The sequence below is a fragment of the Lissotriton vulgaris genome, chromosome 10, assembly GCF_964263255.1.
Source record: "Lissotriton vulgaris chromosome 10, aLisVul1.2, whole genome shotgun sequence".
Taxonomy (NCBI): Eukaryota; Metazoa; Chordata; class Amphibia; order Caudata; family Salamandridae; genus Lissotriton; species Lissotriton vulgaris.
The window spans coordinates 1,113,981,648-1,114,005,522 of record NC_141698.1 but is presented as its reverse complement, the minus strand read 5'-3'; the positions used below and the strand labels follow the sequence as shown (position 1 = coordinate 1,114,005,522).

The following is a 23,875-nucleotide window of genomic DNA, read 5'->3' as shown; positions in this document are numbered from 1 at the left end:
CTGTGCCTCATGGGAACAGTCCAGCCCGAACTACCAAGCCATGTCTTTCCTAGACCGGAATCAAGCATCCAAGGAACGGTTTCTGGCTATCAGCCTTCTTCAGCCAGGATAGCTTGACTCCAGGGATGTGGAGAGCCTGGGACTCACGTCTGAGCATCCCCAGCCCACTCGGGGTGAAAATTGCAAAAAACACAGTTGATGGACAGAATGCAGAACAATGTATTACATTCACCCCAGTACAAAGATCTGGGCCTAAATCCATCGGTTTTTTGCACTCCACACCACCCTAGGTCAGACACTGGCTATGTGCAAATCAGCCTTGACCCTGTGCCTCATGGGAACAGTCCAGCCCGAACTACCAAGCCATGTCTTTCCTAGACCGGAATCAAGCATCCAAGGGCCGGTTTCTGGCTATCAGCCTTCTTCAGCCTGGATAGCTTGACTCCAGTGATGTGGAGAGCCTGGGACTCACGTCAAGTCAAGTCAAGTCAAGTCAGAGAATTTATATAGCGCACTACCTACCCAGAGGGTCTCAAGGCGCTTAGTAAGGGGAGGAGGGTTACTTGTCAAATATCCACGTTTTAAGTTGCTTTCTGAATGCTAGGTGGTTCTGGGTGAGGCGAAGGTAAGCGGGGAGTGAGTTCCATGTTTTAGCAGCCAGGTAAGAGAAGGATCTGCCTCCCATGGTGGTCTTGTGTCTTGTTGATGCGAGGTATAGTGGCGAGGGCTTTGCTGGAAGAACGTAGTTGGCGGGAGGGGGTGTAGAAGGACAGTCGTGAGTTGAGGCATTCTGGTCCGATGTCGTAGAGTGATTTGTGTGCGTGGGTTAGCAGTCGGAAAGTGATTCTCTTATTGACGGGTAGCCAGTGGAGGTCTTTCAGGTGACCAGAGATGTGTTCGTTGCGCGGGATGTCTAATATGATCCTGGCTGAGGCGTTTTGGATTCGTTGGAGTTTCTTCTGGAGTTTAGCGGTAGTACCTGCGTAGAGGGTGTTTCCGTAGTCCAGTCGGCTCGTGACTAGAGCATGGGTGACTGTTTTCCTTGTTTCGGTGGGGATCCAGCGAAATGTCTTCCTGAGCATGCGAAGAATGTTGAAGCAGGATGAGGATACGGCACTGACTTGTCTGCTCATTGAGAGTGAAGAATCCAGGATGACGCCTAGGTTCCGTGCGTGGTCTGTCGGGATGGGTGCTTTTCCAAGGGCTTGCGGCCACCAAGAGTCGTCCCATGCAGAGGGGGATGTACCTAAGATGAGGACTTCTGTTTTGTCTGAGTTCTGTTTCAGACGGCTTTGTTTCATCCATTCGGCAACTTCTTTCATTCCTTCGTGTAGGTTAGTTTTGGCGGTGCTGGGGTCATTGGTGAGAGAAAGGATTAGTTGAGTGTCATCCGTGTAAGAGATGATGTTGAGGTTGTGTTGGCGGGCAATGGCCGCGAGGGGGCTCATGTATACGTTGAAGAGGGTAGGGCTGAGTGAGGATCCTTGTGGTACGCCACAGATGACTTCAGTGGCCTCGGACTTGAATGGCAGGAGGCGGACTCTCTGGGTTCTTCCGGTGAGGAACGAGGTAATCCATTCAAGTGCTTTTCCTTGTATTCCGATGTTATTGAGGCGTTGTAACAGGGTGCTGTGGCAGACTGTGTCGAAGGCTGCGGAGAGGTCGAGGAGGATGAGGGCGACTGTGTCTCCATTGTCCAGTAGAGTTCGAATGTCGTCTGTTGCTGCGATGAGGGCGGTTTCAGTGCTGTGTTTTGCTCGGAAGCCAGATTGTGAGGGGTCGAGGGATTTGTTGGCTTCGAGGAAAGCGGCGAGCTGGTTGTTGACGGCTTTCTCGATGACTTTGGCCGGGAATGGGAGGAGCGAAATGGGGCGGTAATTTTTGAGTTCGGTGGGGTCCGCTGTGGGCTTTTTCAGAAGGGCGGTGAGTTCAGCGTGTTTCCAGCTTTCCGGGAAGGTGGCGGAGTTGAAGGAGCAGTTGATGACGTCTCGGAGGTGCGGTGCTATGACGGAGTCTGCTTTGTTGAAGATGTGGTGAGGGCATGGGTCTGTGGGGGATCCTGAGTGGATGGAGTTCATCAGGCGGATGGTGTCCTCAGTGGAGATTGGGTTCCAGTCGTTAAGGGTGTTCACGGGGGGAGAGTGTTCAGCATGTGGTTGGGTGGGTTGGTTGTCGGGTTGGTTGTCGAAGCTGTTGTGGATGTCTGCAATCTTGTTGTGGAAGAATGAGGCTAGGGAGTCGCAGAGGGCTTGAGAGGGGGTGATGTCGTTGGAGTTGGCCGAGGGATTGGAAAACTCCTTGACGATGTTGAAAAGTTCCTTGCTGTTGTGGGCGTTGTTGTCAAGTCGATCCTTGAATGCTGTTTTCTTGGCCTTTCGGATTAGTTGGTGGTGAGTGCGGGTGGCGTTTTTGAAGGCGTCCTTGGTGCTGGTGGTTGGATCTTTTTTCCAAGCTTTTTCAAGGGTGCAGCAGAGTTTCTTGGACTTCTTAAGATCATCGTTGAACCATGAGGCCTTCTTGTTGCCAGGTTTTCTTTGCCGTTTTTTCAGTGGTGCTAAGGTGTCGGCGGTGTCGGCTAGCCATATGGTGAAGTTGGCGGCGGCTAGGTTAGGGTCCGAGGAGTGGGCTGGGGTGTTTAGAAGGAGCGATGAGGAGATCTGGTCGGTGGTGATTTTGTTCCAGTTTCTTTGCAGAGTTGGTTGGAGGTGGTTGGTGGGTTTTGGCTTGTTGTAGGTGAAGTGAACGCAGCTGTGGTCAGTCCAGAGGAGATCCGTAGTGTGGCTGAAGGAGACATGATTGCTGGAGGTGAAGATGGGGTCGAGTGTGTGACCTGCGATGTGGGTGGGGGAAGTGACCAGTTGTTTAAGTTCGAGGTTGGCGAGGTTGTCCAGGAGGGTGGTGGTGTCGCGGTCGTTGATCTTTTCAAGGTGAAAGTTGAGGTCTCCCAGAAGGATGTATTCTTTGGAGGGGAGCGCGTGTGGAGTGATGAAGTCCGTGATGTCTTCACTGAATTTGGCGCGGGGTCCTGGTGGTCTGTAGAGGAGGGTGCCTCTGAGTGTGGTCTTGGGGTCGATGTGGATCTGGAAGTGAAGGTGTTCGGAGTTGGCGAGGTTGGCATCAGAGCTGGTTGAGATGCGAATTGATTTCTTATGGACGATAGCGATTCCTCCTCCTGTGTGGCTGGTACGGTCTTTGCGAGTGATCTTATAGTCTTCAGGAATGGCAATGGTGATGTCTGGTGCGGAGGAAGCGTTCATCCATGTTTCCGTTAGGAAGGCGATGTCTGGTGAGATGGTGTCTAGTAGATTCCATAGGTCAATGGCGTGTCTGTGGACCGAGCGGGTGTTGAGAAGGATGCATTGTAGGTGGTTGGGGTCGGGAGTCTGTGGTGTGGTCGTAGCGGAGATGTTATCGGTGCCGATGAATTTGCAGGAGTAGCAGGAGAAAGGTCCATGGGTTTGTCCAGGAGCGGCTTGGACGCAGTTGGGGGCGCGACCGGGGTTGAGGGCTAGGAGGGTGGCGGCATCGTAGGTAATGCGGGAGGGCTGGGCAGCGCGAGGGGCAGGGGGTCTGGCGCTGGGCGCGGTCCAGGCGCGGACGGGCGTAGACGGGCTTACCTTTGGCGCACCTTCGGCGCGAATTGGGCGCGGTCGCTGCGCGTAAACGCTGCGCGCGGGAGCTCCTGTCATATATGGATGGTGGAGGGGGAGGGGGAGGGGCGAGGGCGTCTCAGCTGGGAGGCGGGGCGGGTCACGAAGGAGGACAACAACAGCCAAAATGGCAGCGGAGGGGACAGCGGAGCGGAGCGCTTGGGGCTAAATGCGCTGATACAAAACAAAATGCTGAACAATGACAAATGCGCGTTACAAATGAAATTACAACAAAGCGGCAAGCAGGGCACACTGCAGGCAGTCAATCAGGGTTAGGCGGACAACGATACCACTGTTCGCCAGGGAGGCAAGGGAGCGACCACTCTGCTGGGGAGCGAAGCGAGTCACAGCGCGTTGAGGACACGGAGCGCTGTGTCTAGGCAGTGGGAGGGCGTCTCAGCTGGGAGGCGGGGCGGGTCACGAAGGAGGACAACAACAGCCAAAATGGCAGCGGAGGGGACAGCGGAGCGGAGCGCTTGGGGCTAAATGCGCTGATACAAAACAAAATGCTGAACAATGACAAATGCGCGTTACAAATGAAATTACAACAAAGCGGCAAGCAGGGCACACTGCAGGCAGTCAATCAGGGTTAGGCGGACAACGATACCACTGTTCGCCAGGGAGGCAAGGGAGCGACCACTCTGCTGGGGAGCGAAGCGAGTCACAGCGCGTTGAGGACACGGAGCGCTGTGTCTAGGCAGTGGGAGGGCGTCTCAGCTGGGAGGCGGGGCGGGTCACGAAGGAGGACAACAACAGCCAAAATGGCAGCGGAGGGGACAGCGGAGCGGAGCGCTTGGGGCTAAATGCGCTGATACAAAACAAAATGCTGAACAATGACAAATGCGCGTTACAAATGAAATTACAACAAAGCGGCAAGCAGGGCACACTGCAGGCAGTCAATCAGGGTTAGGCGGACAACGATACCACTGTTCGCCAGGGAGGCAAGGGAGCGACCACTCTGCTGGGGAGCGAAGCGTCTGAGCATACCCAGCCCACTCGGGGTGAAAATTGCAAAAAACACAGTTGATGGACAGAATGCAGAACAATGTCTTACATTCACCCGAGTACAAAGATCTGGGCCTAAATCCATCGTTTTTTTGGCACTCCACACCACCCTAGGTCAGACACTGGCTATATACAAATCAGCCTTGACCCTCTGCCTCATGGGAACAGTCCAGCCCGAACTACCAAGCCATGTCTTTCCTAGATCGGAATCCAGCATCCAAGGACCGGTTTCTGGCTATCAGCCTTCTTCAGCCTGGATAGCTTGACTCCAGTGATGTGGAGAGCCTGGGACTCACGTCTGAGCAATCCCAGCCTACTCGGGGTGAAAATTGCAAAAAACACAGTTGATGGACAAAATGCAGAACAATGTCTTACAATCACCCCGGTACAAAGATCTGGGCCTAATTCCATCGTTTTTTTGCACTCCACACCACCCTAGGTCAGACACTGGCTATATGCAAATCAGCCTTGACCCTGTGCCTCATGGGAACAGTCCAGCCCGAACTACCAAGCCATGTCTTTCCTAAAATTCAACTGGGCCATAGAACAAATGGATCTCGGGGTAACCTGGATATTAGCATTTAAGCTAGAACCTAAGAAGGCATGTCTCATGCCTATGGCAGTGCTCTTTATAAATGTATACATTCACCCCAGCAAAGCAAACAAAAAATGGGAAAACATGCAAGTTTTGCTCAAAACAATAAAAACTAGGCTAAATATGAAATATTAGGCTTATGTGTTTTCCTGGGTAAGGTTGGGTTTTTCTTCTTTTTTTTTTCTTGCTTTTTTCTTACGTATTTTCGTGTGGTATGCTTCACTATTTATGTAAATGTTCGTATATTGTAGAACTTGGCTTCTCAGAGATGCTCACGGGGGAAATCTGTCCCTTGTTACAAAAGTGTGCCGATACCATATCTAACCTCCTCATGGATTTTGTTCCCCTGAAAAATGACTGAACGTACTATGGTCTTTGCAAAATGTTTGTAACCTGTGAATACATTTCAATAAAAAGATTTTGACAAAAAAAAAGAAATATATTAAAAACATTACAGATACAATACAAGCAATTTAATCAGCCTTGACCCTGTGCCTCATGGGAACAGTCCAGCCCGAACTACCAAGCCATGTCTTTCCTAAAATTCAACTGGGCCATAGAACAAATGGATCTCGGGGTAACCTGGATATTAGCATTTAAGCTAGAACCTAAGAAGGCATGTCTCATGCCTATGGCAGTGCTCTTTATAAATGTATACATTCACCCCAGCAAAGCAAACAAAAAATGGGAAAACATGCAAGTTTTGCTCAAAACAATAAAAACTAGGCTAAATATGAAATATTAGGCTTATGTGTTTTCCTGGGTAAGGTTGGGTTTTTCTTCTTTTTTTTTTCTTGCTTTTTTCTTACGTATTTTCGTGTGGTATGCTTCACTATTTATGTAAATGTTCGTATATTGTAGAACTTGGCTTCTCAGAGATGCTCACGGGGGAAATCTGTCCCTTGTTACAAAAGTGTGCCGATACCATATCTAACCTCCTCATGGATTTTGTTCCCCTGAAAAATGACTGAACGTACTATGGTCTTTGCAAAATGTTTGTAACCCGTGAATACATTTCAATAAAAAGATTTTGACAAAAAAAAAGAAATATATTAAAAACATTACAGATACAATACAAGCAAGAAATCTTCATTATCTCCAGTGATTTCAATACAGACCTAAGTAAACTAAGTACAAAAAAGGGCACTCTCCAAGGTGGAAGCAAATTCAGAAGGCAGCTGGAAAAACTAGGGGCATATTATTTAGGGACAGTGATAAATAATGCAAAGCGCTCTTAGCGCTTGTTTATTTATCGCCATCTATCTCTGGAATGTATCTCCCTCGTAGCGCGTTATCTACAACCCGTTTCTCCAGGGTGATAAAAATTCCAGAGATAGCGGGGAAATCTCTGTTTTGCAGGGAACATCGCTGGTTTTTCCTGCAAAACGTTGATAACCTTGCTGATACGACCCTGTGGGCGTATCAGCATAATCCACCCCAAATGTTAGGGATAGGTAAGTCTGCATTTTAGCAGACGTTAGATTTTGGCGAAAACAGCGGTTTTCCACAAAAACTACGGTCTGCTTAAATGCTGGGGCAGCCTTGTAAATATCACGATGTGCACATCAGCGAAATTTGCAAGGTTGTACTGCCCAGTGATGCCCACTTGACATCTCAATAGAGATACAAAGTGAGGCATCAATAAGAAGGCTGCTAGCATGCGCTAATGCACGTTAGCACTGCCTTGTTAATAGGGCGAAAACTTTATCTCTGATGTTTTTTTAAAGCCAGAAAAGCAGAGATAATGCCCTTGATAATATGCCTCCAGGTCTAAGGCTTCGGAGCGGAAATACAAAAGAGGATTCACCAGCATCAATACCCTTCCTAAGCGGTAGAAAAAGCTCAACAATTTATCATATGTCGATAAGCGAATCGGCCTTGCCACAGGAGTGTCAGTTTCAAATTCTCCCTCGCACAGAAAGAGACCATATTCCCCAATCTATCCAAAAAGTGTGTAAGGTCAAATAGCTGCTCCAATACAAGTTTTAGTCACCTTCCCAGCAAACACATAATTTAAAAAGTTTAAAAGGAGCGGCCCGGCCTCTTGAGAAGTGGATGGCAGCGGTTGATCACTGTGCCTGAACTCTCAAGCTCATAAAAAGCTAATCTAAATGTCAGGAAAAAGCAAAAACAGAAGGAGGTGAGCGAGAAAAAGCCTTGGCAATTCTAAGTGATGCACTATTGACAGAATTTGCAGACAAAAAACAATCCTATAAAAGCATAAACAAAGCCAACAAAAATGGAAGTCCAGGAAGACAAGTCTATTATATCAGGGAGCTATATAATCAAAAATCGCAAATTATAAGAGAAACAAATAAAGTGACAAAGCATTTAAACCAAGGGAAGAGACCAGACAAAAGCACAGTACATAATTTGAGAATGCAATATACTGTTGGCCAGAATCAATAACAAGCTTCTCCTGTCCATTAAACAGCCGAGCCGTAAAACATGCTGGTGGCAGAGGAATCAGTGTCGGCTTTAGCGCTTGTGGCGCCCGGTGCGACAATCATTTTTGGTGCCCCACACACCATGACCACCTCCTTGGACCATCACATTACCACAAGGCAAAAGTGCCTCTCATCTCTCCAATCATAATTTATTGCTAAACAGAGTGCCCCCATCCCTGAATTCAGCGCCCCCTCCACAGGTCAGTGCCCAGTGCAGCTGCTCCGGTCACACAACCCGAAAGCCAGCCCTGAAATGAATGGGTCGTCAACTGCAAAGTCCAGGAAACACAAGTCATGGATTGATGCAGTCTCATGGGAAGCCCATGTGTGCGCCATGTATGCAGCATTCAGAGATAGACAGCATGGGGGAGAGTCTGCTCGCAAAACCAAAGGAAAGGTATGTCCAGTCATCGCAAGATGCGTCGGCCAAGTGAGTGACGGCAAGCAGAAGGGTTACACAGATTACCAACACGAAACCGAGACTTCAGTAGTGGATACAGAAAGACTGATGAAAATTCGAAAGAAATTAAAACCAGAAGATATCAGGCCCAAACAGAATCCCTAATGCACTATACAAAGGTGACTTAACTTCTAGGAACCATTATTTTGCCCAGTTTTTAATGAACTGCATTATACCAGCTGAAATCTAGATTCTTGGAAATGCAACAAATTCAAATCTATCTACAAGAGTAGAAACCCAACCTTATCAACATATATAATAATAAAATGTATAATCCATATTGTATCTAACACAAATTACAGGCTTATTGCGTTAATCTGTGTTTTTTTTAGTTCCTCAAGGACGCTTATGGTCAAAATTGGTAGAAGAGGGCATTTTAAGAAGCCTGAAGTGGACAATTATTAAACTACATACAGGAGCCTGGGCGCAAGACAACATTGGAAACTGCAGCTGAGTTACAAACAAAGCGGCATATTATCAAGGAACGGCGTTAAAATTATCGCCGCTTTAGCGGCAGGAAACTGCAGCTAATGCGGCGATAATGGGCTTGATAATATTCCCTTGAGAGTTCCCATAGAAGCCCATGTTCACACCAGAACATGGGCTTCTATTGGAATTCTCTACGGCATATTAACAAGCCCATTATTGTCTTTTTAGCTGCAGTTTCCTGACGCTAGCGATAATTTTAACGCCCGTGCCTTGATAATATGCCCCAAAATTGATAAGAAGAACGGCCTTAAGCAGTGATGCTTCTTGGCTCCAAGTCTGTTTCACCTATATCTTGCAGGTCTTATAGGCGCCTTCCCACAGGACAACATCCACCCGCCAATTTTGGCTCAAGAGAAACTAGGATGCCTCCAATATGCGGACAATATGGTCCTATTGAGTCAAACTCCAAAAGGTCTGCAACACAGTATGAATGCCCTAAAAAGGTAAATGGATGAGCAAGGGCTGGAGCTTAACTTGAATAAAACTAAAGTGGTTTGTCTGGTTCATTCCAAATGTAATTCATACTCTTGGTTTTTGGAGGAGAAAAGGTCGAGGTAGCGACCACATATAAATACTCAGGATATAACGTAGAACATCAAATGACTTTTAAACATCATCTAGCTGCTATTCAGGCAAAAGCGCAGTCCTTAATGTGTGGTTTTAAATTATTAAAGAAGAAACTGAGTTATCCGTTATTTATTTATTTAGTTATTTATCTGAAGCTTATAAAGCGCATGGTTACACTAACTAGTGTGTCCCCGCACTAAGAAGACAAACTGAGTGACGGACTGGAGAGCAGAGATCTGGGAGGCCTTTGGCGCGTACGTTAGTTAGTGGGAAACAAGCTGGTTTTGAGCTCTTTGCGGAAAACCGCTTCAGATGATTCAAGTCGTAATCTCTGTGGGAGTTTGTTCTAATGGGTAGCCATTTGCTCAAAGTAATACTCTCTCAGTTAACGCCAAAGGTGACCCATGGCACGGAAATTATGCGGGTCATAAAAGTCACTCTCAATGAGATCCAAACACAAGTATATCCCATCCCGAAATCAGCATCACCAAGCCCATGTACACTTAGAGTTTGTCTTGAAAAACCAAGCATTTCACTGCAGGAGTGATTATATCAAGCAGTGCTTATGGCTGCATGCCTCCGAGGGTGGCTCCATCAACAACTTATGCGGGCTGGACTTTGAGGAGCAACAGCACAGCAACTTAAAAGGCTCCTGGGGATACCACCTAAACCAAACCAGTAAGGCTTTATATATCCAAGAGGCCTGGTACCCAAGCATGGGAACATCTGCATTTTGTTGAGCAATAAATGCTTCAACTCGAATCTTGTCTCATTTAACCTCATCGATGCTTGAGATATTCTTCTCCTGTGCTGGGCCATACTAGAACTGGGTGTGGTCATGACGAGCTCAGCTCGTCATGAGCACACGAGCATCGAAGGGGTTAACAGATAAAAATGCTTTTGCGCAAAGATGGCATGCCTGGGCAGTGATCAACTCACACAACAGCGTGTGGCTTCAGGAGTATCTCTCAGAGCACTTTACTCATGCCCTAAAGCATCAGTTCATGTTATTTCATTTTGACTTCATGGAGACAAAAGATCTCATCTCCGCTTGGAAAGATCAGTCGCAAAATTGAAAATATCAACTCTGCGTATACAAGCAAGAGTCGCTAGTACATATCTTTTTTGTGTGCCCGGTGCCCCTGGCTCAAAGGAAAACTCACCTGAAACTAATATTCATAAACTTGAAAATTCGTTCTTGCACGCAGGCGTTAATCACTTGGTTAAGTGGGGAAATGGCAACTACAACGCGGCCGTTTAAATGAAAACCTTAACCACACATGCATTACAACGCATGCATGGTTACCACGTAAGCCTTTACCACGCATACCTTTACTATGAGGTACGTAGTAAAGGCATGTGTGGTAAAGGGTAAAATTAAAAAAGGGGAGTTAGGGGGATCACCCCCCCCCCCAAAAAAAAAAAACTCACGTCGAGATGTGCAGGCAATCGGCGTAGTTTAAAAGGAAACTGAAAAAAACTTCCACTTCCTCTTTACAACGTACAACGTTACCATGGAAGAATTCGAGGAAAAGGTTATGCGTTGAAATACCATTCCGTTGTAACGCATGTGTGGTAAAGGCATGCCTTGCAACGGAATGCGTTGTAAGTAAATACAACCGGTTAAGTGGCACTTCAATTCCCTTAGCCTGCAAAAGGGGAAAAATTCTGAAGCCAATCTTCAGAGTAATGGACCAAGTGAACGAGCAATCTGGTGCTAGGGGGCAAATAAGACAGTAAGGTTGGTTCATATTTAAGACCATTGAACTCTAGAAGACACTTGCACTTTATTTGCAATGTGAGCAGCTCACTTACTCAATATTGGATTGCTAGACTCTAGGCGCCTCATTTATGAAAGCCTTGCGCCACCGGTGCGTCACTTTTTTAAAAGTGACGCACCGGCGGCGCAAGGTCTTCATAAATAAGGCCCTAGGTTTGCACAAGGCACCTGCACTTTAACTCTTGAAGAGAGCAAGGACAGGCACAATATATCTGCTGCTGGGGAGGGGGAGAATTAGCAAGGTAAGACCACTGGTTAGTCCGCTGGTTTACAGGTGCAATAACAATGGACTCGCACCTACATTCACATGTCTTTATTCACAACTGTATTTTACTTGCAGGATAAATGGCATATCACTGAGTTTCACTGTAATAACAGAAATTCTAAGCAGAGGTCAGAGTAAAAGGTTTTTAGGGTAGTTATTTTTGTATTTTAAACAAATGTATTAGACATGGTTTTTATGCAATAGTTTTAACTAACTATGCAAACAAACTTCACTTTGACACACATCACGGCTGGTTTAGAATTCAAGATGGTGTGTCTAGTTTGCAGCTAGTTTTGACAAGCACAGGAAAATACAGTTTTGCAAACTGCAGTGTTTTTGTTTTACCGCAAAAATATAAAGTTAGGCACAGATTTTAATAATTCGAAATCATCTCTCTCAGCAGTAAAGCTTTGATTGCTAGAATACTAAGCTGATAAACTATTCCCCAAAGGATCACATATTTAAGTCAGTAATAGTTGATGTTTACATTATAAAACTGTGTGTAAATGATGTACTGTGAACATATCCCAGTAAAACAGGACACCTATTTGCTCGTTCTTCGTTGTGCGCTTGTGCACTTTTTAGCACATGGTTGAGTGCAGAATAGTGGCTGCAAAAATACCAAGTCAGGGTGGGGTCTACAGCGGTCTTGTCAAGGTAAGTACATTGGTAAGTCTAGATTTAGGACCATTTTCCCGAGATCTCATGCAGCTCAGCGCATGACCTTTGTGTGCTGACCTGCGTGATAGAGAAAGGGCAGGAATGCGCCGTACTTAACACTATTTGGCGCTTTTATGTCATTTCCCAGTGCTGGTGCACAATGTGCTGTCTGGTGTCAATGCAGGCACCCTTGCACCATGGTACGAGGGTGCCAACGTTGTAAGCAGAATTTCTGCAGGAAGGGACACCTTCCTACACAAAAGCAATCCCCCAAGGTATTTTTACTCTTTCTATGTGTGCTGTAGAATGGAGCACAGATACAAAGAGGAAGTAACAAAGAGAAACACAGATATTTCTCCTGGTTATGCCTCATGTGGGAAGGTGTAGCATTCTGATGCATTCCCAGGTCTTCCAGTAATGATAAATATGGAAATACTTCAGAATCTATGGTGGATACGAGGGAACACGTACGCTCCACCCACGGAGTGCCTTCCCAGGGCAAAGTAACACAAAGTAGTGATTTGCTCTATGCCTATAAGCTGACAAGCTTTGTCTATGAATATGGTTTATATCTAATCATATTGTAGATCATACTATGGTTCTTTATTGTTTGAGAATCTGAAGTTAATACTTGACTAATTTTTGACTCCTTGTAATTGGATCCACATACCAGTCAACTTGGTTACCCTTATATAATATGGGAACAACCATTAATCAACAAAGGGAGGAACCATAGACGGACTATATTTAACGGGTCCAGTGTACATGTCCGAACGAACAGTGGCACAAGAAGGGTACAACGTTCCCCAAAGTGAGTAGGAAAATGAATCTAGCGTAAAGAGAGAGGAGAAAGAAAAAAGGGCGGGGAATTTTCCTTTTCGGAACTAAAACCCTCACACACCGAGCAAGCTAGGTGTCATGCTTCATCATATGGGTTCTGCTCCTCGTCAGACTGACGCTGCAATGTCTGACGGGCACGCGCGAAGGGGCTCTTTATCGGAGATCTTTTGTTCCTGCCATATTTTGCATGCGTGTAAGAGGGGAAGATAAACGCGGGTGAATGTGTAGTCGTGAAGTGAGTGTAAATTAAAAAAGGTAAGCCAGTCCAGTGGGAACTTTATTAGGGTGGTTGACTCCCTTGATTAAAAGGTGGTAGGGGAGATATGTACTGGTGTAAGGTTCACAGTAAAAATCTACTAACCTCTATTCAGGTCAACATGTTTATTGCATTCTGAGCAATTCGTCAGGACCTAAGTGCTAAGTACTACACAATGAAAAAAGAAAATACAACCTTATGTCTTGATTTCAATGGTAATGCAGGCCGATTGGTCCTGCCCCAAGTGATGCAACCTAGAAAGGAAAGTAAACAACAGAGAAGGGCAATGAACATTACACTCCATTCCAGTCTAGGTACTCTCTGCTAAACGCTAAAAACACTCTCATACTGTGAGTTTAAAAACTGTGGCTAGGCGTTCAAATGAACAGCCACAGTAGGAATTATAAAAAGCTCTAAACATTTAGAGGACGAGGATATACAGCTCTTCCAGTCATCAGGACAGGGTGGTATAGGGTGAGGCTTACCCTAAGTATTTCCCTAAGGTGCCACAGCAGTCAGCTCCCAAGTCAAGTCAAGTCAAGTCAGATAATTTATATAGCGCGCTACATACCCAGAGGGTCTCAAGGCGCTTGAAGAAGGGTGGGAATTACATGTCGAATATCCAGGTTTTAAGTTGCTTTCTGAATGCTAGGTGGTTCTGAGTGAGGCGAAGGTGAATGGGAAGTGAGTTCCAGGTTTTAGCCGCCAGGTAGGAGAAGGATCTTCCTCCCATGGTGGTTTTGTTGATGCAAGGTACAGCAGCAAGGGCTTGGTTGGAAGAGCGTAGCTGGCGGGGGGGAGTGTAGAAGGAAAGTCGTGTGTTGAGGCATTCGGGTCCAAGTTCGTAAAGTGCTTTGTGTGCGTGGGTTAGGAGGCGGAATGTTATCCTCTTATTGACGGGGAGCCAGTGGAGGTTTTTCAGGTGACCAGAAATGTGGTCTTTACGTGGGATGTCTAGTATGAGTCTGGCTGATGCGTTCTGGATGCGTTGGAGTTTTTTCTGAAGTTTTGCGGTGGTACCGGCGTGTAGGGTGTTTCCGTAGTCCAGGTGACTTGTAACCAGTGCGTGGGTGACCGTTTTCCTAGTTTCGGTGGGGATCCAGCGAAATGTTTTTTTGAGCATGTGAAGAATGTTGAAGCAAGATGATGAAACGGCGTTGACTTGTCTGGTCATCGAGAGTAAGGAGTCCAGGATGACGCCCAGGTTCCGTGCGTGGTCCGTCGGGATGGGTGCTTTTCCAAGGGCCTCTGGCCACCAAGAGTCTTCCCAGGCGGAGGGGGACGTACCTAAGATAAGGACTTCTGTTTTGTCTGAATTCAGTTTCAGACGGCTGTGCTTCATCCACTCGGCTACTTCTTTCATTCCTTCATGTAGGTTGGTTTTGGCGGTGTTAGGGTCTTTGGTGAGTGAGAGGATCAGTTGAGTGTCATCAGCGTAGGAGATGATGTTGAGGTTGTGTTGGCGTGCGATGGCCGCGAGGGGGCTCATGTATACGTTGAAGAGGGTGGGGCTGAGTGAAGATCCTTGTGGCACGCCGCAAATGACTTCAGTGGCCTCTGACTTGAATGGTGGGAGACGGACTCTCTGAGTTCTTCCGGCAAGGAATGAGGTGATCCATTCCAGTGCTTTTCCTTGGATTCCGATGTTTCTGAGGCGTTGTAACAGGGTGCTATGACAGACTGTGTCGAAGGCTGCGGAGAGGTCGAGGAGGATGAGGGCGACTGTGTCTCCATTGCCCAGTAGAGTTCGAATGTCGTCTGTTGCTGCGATGAGTGCAGTCTCAGTGCTGTGTTTGGCTCGAAAGCCGGACTGTGAGGAGTCGAGGGATTAGTTGGTTTCGAGGAAGGCGGCGAGCTGGTTGTTGACAGCTTTCCCGATGACTTTGGCCGGGAATGGAAGGAGCGAGATGGGGCGGTAGTTTTTGAGTTCGGTGGGGTCAGCTGTGGGTTTTTTCAGAAGGGCGCTGAGTTCGGCATGTTTCCAGCTTTCCGGGAAGGTGGCGGAGTTGAGGGAGCAGTTGATGACGTCTCGGAGGTGTGGTGCTATGATGGAGTCTGCTTTGTTGAAGATGTGGTGAGGGCATGGGTCTGTGGGGGATCCTGAGGGGATGGAGTTCATCAGGTGGATAGTGTCCTCAGTGGAGATTGGGTTCCAGTCATTAAGGGTGTTCAAGGGGGGTGAAGGTACGGCAGAAGGTTGGGAGGGTTGGTGTCCAGGTTGGTTGTCGAAGCTGTTGTGGATGTCTGCGATTTTGTCGTGGAAGAACGAGGCTAGGGAGTCGCAAAGGGTTTGAGAGGGAGTTATGTCGTTGGAGTTGGCAGTAGGGTTGGTAAACTCTTTGATGATGTTGAATAATTCCTTGCTGTTGTGCACGTTGTTGTCTAGTCGGTCTTTGAATGCGGCTTTCTTGGCAGTCCGGATCAGTTGGTGGTGTATGCGGGTGGCGTTTTTGAAGGCGTCCCTGGTGCTGGTGTTTGGGTCTTTTTTCCAGGCCTTCTCAAGGGAGCGACAGAGTTTCTTGGATTTCTTAAGATCATCATTGAACCAGGGGGCGTTTTTGCTGCCTAGTTTGATTTGACGTTTTTTCAGAGGTTCTAGGTTGTCGGCGCTGTTGGTTAGCCATTGAGTGAGGTTAATGGCTGCTTGGTTGGGGTTCGAAGAGTGGGCAGGGGCGTTTTGAAGAAGCGATGAGGAGATCTGGTCGATGGTGATTTTGTTCCAGTTTCTTCGCAGAGTAGGTTGAGGATGGTTGTGGGTTGTGGTCTTTTTGTAGACAAAGTGAACGCAGCTGTGGTCCATCCAATGGAGAACTGTGGTGTGGCTGAAGGGAATATGTTTGCTGGAGGTGAAGATAGGGTCGAGTGTGTGACCTGCGTAGTGAGTGGGGGTATTAACAAGTTGTTTGAGTCCGAGGTTGACGAGATTGTCCAGAAGGGTGGTGGTGTTGCTGTTGTTGCTCTTTTCCAGATGAAAATTGAGGTCTCCCAGTAGAATGTAGTCCTCGGAAGGTAAAAATAAATTCTTTTAGAGGGGCCAGAAAGTAGTCTATTCAAAAACACAAAGGGCCCATCAAGTAAGAACTCAGGGCAGAGCGATCGCTCCCGTGGGCTGCACCGTGTCTGCCTCCCACAGCCCGTGTGAAAAGGCCACGGCCACACAGAAGCGGGTCTGGCCAGCAAAACCCCCCAAAAAAGTGAAGAGTCAGCTCGCACTAGGAGCACCCAGCTCCGCTACCGTCCCGTCAGTGTTGGGCAGACACGGTGCAGCCCACGGGAGCGATCGCTCTGCCCTGAGTTCTTACTTGACGGGCGCTTTGTGTTTTTGAATAGACTACTTTCTGGCCCCTCTAAAAGAATTTCCTTTTACCTTATGTCCCTTCTCCCTTAGGTACCTTACTCAAAGGTGCTGGTTCCACGGGAGCCGACTGCTGTGGCACCTTAGGGAAATGCTTAGGGTAAGCCTCACCCTATACCACCCTGTCCTTATGACTGGAAGAGCTGTATATCCTCGTCCTCTTAATGTTTAGAGCTTTTTATAATTCCTACGGTGGCTGTTCATTTGAACGCCTAGCCACAGTTTTTAAACTCACAGTATTAGAGTGTTTTTAGCGTTTAGCAGAGAGTACCTAGACTGGAATGGAGTGTAATGTTCATTGCCCTTCTCTGTTGTTTACTTTCCTTTCTTGGTTGCATCACTAGGGGCAGGACCAATCGGCCTGCATAACCATTGACCTCAAGACATAAGGTTGTATTTTCTTTTTTCACTGTGTAGTACTTAGCACTTAGGTCCTGACAAATTGCTTAGAATGCAAGAAACATGTTGACCTGACTAGAGGGTAGTAGATTTTTACTGTGAACCTTACACCAGTACATATCTCCCCTCCCACTTTTTAATCAAGGGAGTCAACTACCCTAATAAAGTTCTCACTGGATTGGATTACCTTTTTTAATCTACACTCACTTCACGACTACACATTCACCCGTGTTTATCTTCCCCTCTTACACGCATGCAAAATATGGCAGGAACAAAAGATCTCAGATAAAGAGCCCCTTCGCGGGTGCCCCACAGACATTGCAGCGCCAGTCTGACGAGGAGCAGAACCCATATGATGAAGCATGACACCTAGGTTGCTGGGTGTGTGAGGGTTTTAGTTCCAGAAAAGGGAAATTCCCTGCCTTTTTTTCCTTTCTCCTCTCTCTTTACGCTAGATTCATTTGCCTACTCACTTTGGGGGACTTTGTACCCTTATTGTGCCACATGGGAACAACCATTGCCATGAAGAAGTCTGCTTCAATGATGAAACGTGTTGACTGTGTCACTTTCAACAAGTGAATGCTTATGACCTTGTTTTTATTAAAAAAATGATATTGGAATAAAGAAAATTTTGAAAGAACACTGCTACTTAGGAATGCATTGTATATTTGTTTTCCCTGCAAATATAGAAGTGGTGAATCTGTGCTTTTGTTTGAAATGGTATAATTTACTATTACTACTCCAGTTTGTGCAACAGCAGGGAAGGTGTTGGATTGTGAATCCAACATCAGCGCGCCCCCTACAGCAAGTCATTGAAATGACTTGCGATATAATTGTTCACGTTGTAATGGAATGCGTTGTAGCGCATTCGATGTAAACTATGTTTTCCATTGTCAAGATACATAGATGTGAAGTTAAGAATAGTAAGTGTAAACACACAGTTACATATACCTACCTTGAAGATACAGTGCTATCCCATTTTCTGCACTTGGTATTGTTGCAGGTCGATAATTTGCCACTCAGTATTGTGCTATAAGTCTCAGGTGTTTACTTGTTTTCCCATTAGATAGTCCTTGGTGTTCAGCTCAGGCCTAAGGAGGATGATGTAGACTTTAGGGATGAAGATACAGCCTAGCAGTCCAGAGCTGGAGGTAAGGATGGCGAAGATCTCCACAGCCACAATGTACCTGCCCTTGGTGCTCAGGTACGCCGGGATGAAGGAGACCCACACGCTGCAGAACACCAGCATGCTGAAGGTGATAAACTGGGCCTCATTAAAAGTAGCTGGTAACTTTCTAGCTATTGAGGCAACAACAAAGCTCAGAAGAGCCAAGAATCCCACATAACTAACAACAGCAAAGAACGCAGTGACAGAACCTTCGTTACACTGTAAGATCATCTTCCCGGTTTCTGCTTTGGTGTCAATGTCTGGAAATGGAGCAGAGAGAAGGAGCCACACAGTGCAAATCACCACCTCTCCCAGTGAGCAGCCAATCATCACAAAGATTGACAATCGAGGGTCCACCCACTTTCTGAGCCTGCTACCCGGCTTTGTGGCATTGAAGGCAATGATAACTGTGAGAGTTTTTGCTAAAACTGAAGAAACAGCAATAGTGAAAATGATCCCAAAGGCAGTTTGACGGAGGAGACAGGAAGTCTTGGAAGGACGTCCAATAAACAAAAAACAGCAGAGGAAGCACAGCATAAGGGAGAGGAGGAGGATGTAGCTGAGATCCCGGTTATTGGCTCTAACCAGAGGCGTGTTTCTGTATTTAATAAAGATTCCCAGCACTCCAGCAGTGAGAAGGGAGACCAAGCTTGTAATGGAGGTTAAGGCAATTCCAAGCAGATCCTCATAGGCCAGGAACTCTACCACCCGTGGAATGCAGGAATCTCTCTTCTGATTGGACCACTGGTCTTCAGGGCATGTTAGGCAGTTTGGCATATCTGCATGAAAAGAACATTGTTCAGTATTACAGAATATGCTTTCAAGTGGGGAAAGAGGAGACAGATGAATGGAATGTGACACAGTGAAGTTATTATGACCTGTCAGGTGGCTATTAATACACCTGTATGCGGGTGTACTGTCTGCAGAATATACACATTGGGCCTTGCAACTCAAAAATACATTGACCAAGCATCTCCATAGAGGCTGCCAGGAGGATAGACAGAGGAACAACTAGCAGCTGTGATCTCTCTCCAACCCTTGAGCGTGTTATAAAACCCTTCACAAACCCAGGAGTAGTACCAGAATATTTTTGAAGTTACTGGCTGTAGGATGTGCGTACACTCTTCCTGACTACATAAATGTTTTCATGAATGTAGAATTGTCTGTAATGGGGGCATGCACATAGGCAACAAGACGTGTCTCCTTTTCACGGAGGAATGTCCTCAAGCAATAAAAGAATACCCATATTTGATTGTTTATCATAGGAGTTTACATCTGCCTTTAGAGGAGGGATCATGTAGCTGCACCTGTAAGGTCTATCCTGGCCCTGCTTGGGTATAGTCTCCGTTATCACTGGTGATGCTGGTTTGGAAGTTCTGCTCCTTCTGCTACATAATGTGACTATCCCAGTTCAATATAATCTCCTGATCTTGCATAAGATTCATAAACATCAAGGCTCCTCCTCTGCCGCATACAGACAATCTTGAAATGTCTCCTCTCCCTGTTCTTCAACCCCAATACCTCAATGCACAGCTCTCTTTTTTCTCTAAATAATGTTTCCGCTATAAACATTCATAGCCATAAATAGATAAATATCTTACTGTAAACCATAACAGTCTAATATGTTTGGACACTGAAGAAATGAGCACAGGTAATCTTTTCTATTTTACCAATGTGTTACATTTTCTCAAACAAAAGTGAACTTTATAAACCTTAGCAACAGTGTCATTTCATTTGGTCTCTATCAAAGAATAGTATGTCCAACACACATAGCTGGGCACAGATTGGATTTAATATTCACCAGCTCTCCTAACCTATAGGTCGAATGCCCCACGCCTAAGATATGGACAAATCATTTCTCTTTCAATTTTCATCTCCAAGTGTGAGAATCCCTGGACCTCAAGACTGTGTCACCAGGAAAGGTCAGACCATGGAAAAAGGTGATTCTTCAGACCTTTACTTCACATCTTACTCCTTCCCTCCCTCCCGTTCATGGAGATATTAATCTTGCTCTGAAGGATTTTGAGGAAGAATTTACCCAGGCATTAGAAATCATCACACCTAGAAACTTAGAAAGCCATGTCTCCCTAGTTCTCACAGTCTCGAAGGCAGAAAAACAGTCTGTAGCTAAATATACAGAGGGGTTTGCTTACCAAACTGTTAATATTGCAATATTCAGCTGCCAAGATGCAGCTGAATAGCACTAATTTCAATTCTGCTACCCAGGCTCTCAATGAACTCTAGGGCTTCCTGTGGAAGAACATGCCATCTACAAAGCACTATGCATAGCAATCCGATTCTTGCAGGTGTCAGGTCCTGACTGCTTAATGAATAATTTTAAGTGTTACTCCCCTAGTAGAGCGCTTTGTTGTAGTATTGCTAGACATCTGATTGGTCCCTTCCACAAGCTTGTTTCTTGGGAGGCAGTAGCTTCATTAGAGGCACAGCCTTACATTGGAACACTCTTCCCTTTAATATCAAATCTGCATTGACTCTCATGAATTTCAGGAAATCCTTGAAGATATGGCGTTACAGCAACTAATCAGGGCCCCTCAGTGTTAGAAGCAAGGGCCAAGATGCCTCCGATATACATGACCGCTTTACAAAATTTCAAATCAAGCTCTGTGCCCCACATGTTTTCCTCCATTTTGCAGGCGAAAAGTATTACAGATGTTGAATGTCATTCCCAGTGGTATTAGATTTTAGCACCACCAGCACCAAGTTCTGATCCAAAGGGCTGTCTTGGATGACACATTGGCTCTCATCATGAGTGGTATGGTAATTACTTTATGGCTAATCTCTGCAACAGCGGTGTTATTGCAATAATTCTCACTGTAGGAAAGTGGGAAATTATGTAGTGAGGTTGATTAAGCTGGACTAGATAGATCCTTTGGATTCCCACTAAGAAATCCCTATCTCAGTCCTGGTAGTGTGGCACAGAGGAGTCAGGCTTTAGCAGAGGAACATGTGTTAAGCAATTCATAGTACCATTCTGGATGAGAAGTAACTGACTTGACTCAAAAGAAAGCTGACATCAATTTATAAAAATAGAGCAGATTTTATATGTTTGTAGACACCAAAATTAAGACAATGGGATGAGTATAGTCTGAGTTATGAATTTTTAAAAGGGAAATCAATCAGTGCATTTAATAGTTGCAAAACGATAATGTTGCGGTCAATGGGGAAACACACAAGTCCAGTGAAAACCACTGGAGAGCAAGGTGATGGGGATCCCAGGACCAAGCTTGGACAGTCAGACTGTTGTGATACACAACAGAGCCCATGCCCAGTCTCCTTTTAGTTTTAGGTTTTAGCTTGACATTGTTTTCTAATGGTAACCTTTTACATATTTGGCGCTCATCCAATAATCGACTGCCTAATTATTGTACACACTGTTCATTTCTTATCCTATATAATTATCATCGTATTTGTGCATTCAAGCCAAACCTAAGCAGAGAAAACACAACACCCTTGACTTTGATTGTCTGGTTGGAGAAAGCATTTCAGCTCCACACTAATACAGTGCGATTGGATCAGTGATTTTATTATATAAATGGCCTCTGCACCACATTTGTCAGAGGAGCTCTTCTACTGGGATTGTCCTGGAACTCAATGGACTGTTACTGAGAAGCAGTCCTGCGGACTCTGACTTCTATCCTGCAAAGTTATGTTATGTTATGTTATGTTATGTTATGTTATAGGGATTTTTATAGCGCACAGCTGCCCCAGCAAAGGGGCGTCCCGGCAAAGGGTGATAGCATCTCCTGCACAGGCCTGCTCCCTGGTACATCATACTCCAGTATGGGGGTTAGGCTATCCCATAGGATGTGGCAGAAGGTACTCTAATTAAACTCTGAATAATACAGATAGCCGACCAAACTGTTAAAGGCAATAAAAGTTCTATACCAAAACACATGGGCAAAGGTGAAATTGGGAAATGGAGCTTACACCACGAGGAAAACACCAACGTACCAGGGCCTAAAACAAGGCTGCGTTTTAGCACCCACCCTTTTTAATCTTTTCCTTTCCGACCTCGCAAAAGTGCTGGAGACGGACGAAGTTCACCCTCCATCATTGGCTAATCATCGAATTCCTTGCCTACAATATGCTGATGATATAGTACTGCTGAGTAAAACTCCAATTGGTCTACAAAGAGCTCTAAACCTACTAGCAAAATATTTAAAGCAAGAGGGTCTGGACCTAAGTAAAGAAAAAACAAAAGTGGTCAGTCTGGTAGACCCAAAGAAACTAAGATATACATGGATGGTGAACGGGACAAAGGTGAAGGAACAAGGGTCATACAAGTACCTCGGAATCACAATATCTCAGGGCGCAAAACAAACGGAGCATAGAACTGCAATACGCGCAAAAGCCCAAACCCTAATCTTCGCTTACCGTCTACTAAAAACAAAGATGGACTGTCCAAATCACAAACATCTGTTGAAGGTCATGTCGGCACAAATTTTACCCTCTCTGTCTTACGGTCTAGTCACCTGGTGTGGCAAGGAAACAGACTTACTAAATGAGCTCCAAACCAAAATCTACAAAGCAGTTTTTAATCTTCCAAGATGTGCCTCAGCCTCGCAAGTTAGGCTTGAATTTGGTCTGCAAAACCAGAAATATAGGAGCATGAGCGGCTTCGTAAAACTGTGCTATAAACTTAGATCTGCAGACCCGGAATCCATGGACTGGCTAAACTGGGAAGTTATAAAAAGTCAAGGGGAGACCGGAACCCCGTGCTCCTGGGGAAACTACCTGAAAATCTGCGTAAAAGAGCTGGAGTTGGAAGCTGCATGGGAATCCACCATGGATAAAGCAAGCATAAGCAGATTGGCCAACAAGGTAGCAAGGAAAAAATCCTTTCAAGAAGATAAAGGGACACTACTAAAACGGCGACACGGCTGGACCATTATCAATTCCTTCAAAGCAGGACTACCACACGCTTACTTAACCTCTCACTTCAACGTGCATTTAAAAAGAGCCTTTACAGATTATAGAATGGGCATGCACATCTCGAAGGATCTATTACCATCCTGGAAAGGTAACCACCAGACTGCGCAATGCAGACTATGCGGCTATAAAACAGAATCATTAGCTCATTTTTTTTTGTGTGTCTGTCCTGCACTTATGGCACAACGGCAACGACTGTTAAAAGGTATTTGCAATGAGCTAAATATCCGCACCTGCAGACAAGCAGTAACTTGTTGGTTGGGAGGGAGTTCTATTATTATGGCTTGCCGGGGAATAAAATTCTTGGCAGAAGTGAAAAAAAGTTTGAGCCAAGTAGAACGAGGAGAAGGTCAAGAAGCAGGACACTAAGGCTGCCTTGATTTTAACGAGTGGTAAAGTTTGTATAAACAAGCAAAAACATTTTGATATTCAAAGACAGCGGGAGCATCTCCGGAAGAAACTTTTAAAACATCGTCCCACATCATTTTTAACAAGGGAGGAGACTTAATTTTACCAAACATTTACACTTTGTATTATTATTTATAATGTGAAAATTGTAATAATTTTAATTAATTATGCAATAAACCTTTTTGACTTGATTTGACTTGAATACAGATAGTGATAGTTAGGAGTGTAATCATAGTAATGTCATAATGGTTGACATTTTTCACCACTCATGTAATGCTGGTTACAATACTTTGATTCTTCTGCCTAATAATAAATGCCTGCATAACCTATCTGGTGATTAGCCACACTTTAATAAATCATGATTGATTGATTGAATAATTGCAGCACACTCTTTCTATGAAAGAATGTGATTGTTTCAATAAATGTTTGAAAATTCAATTTGTATCTTTCTTGTGTTTACCTTGGGTATGCAAAAGTGAAACAATGAAAGTGTCGGTCGGTTTTCACAATGTTTTTGAGAAATAAAAAGTGGTCATGTTTTAGGTTGCTGATACCATCTGCTACCCTGGTAAGGTTAGGGG

At 45.5% G+C, this 23,875-nt stretch overlaps 1 protein-coding gene across 2 annotated transcripts in view; it reads right to left on the bottom strand.

Annotated features, from left to right (window-relative positions):
* Positions 1–17,807: 17,807 nt before the first annotated feature.
* LOC147689414 (vomeronasal type-2 receptor 26-like) overlaps positions 17,808–23,875 on the bottom strand; it is a 340,528-nt gene continuing 334,460 nt past the window's right edge. For both annotated transcript variants that reach the window (XM_086940094.1, XM_086940093.1), the window contains one exon: positions 17,808–18,715. In XM_086940094.1, the coding sequence (XP_086796220.1) occupies positions 17,808–18,715 (908 nt within the window). The remainder of the gene's footprint in view (positions 18,716–23,875) is intronic.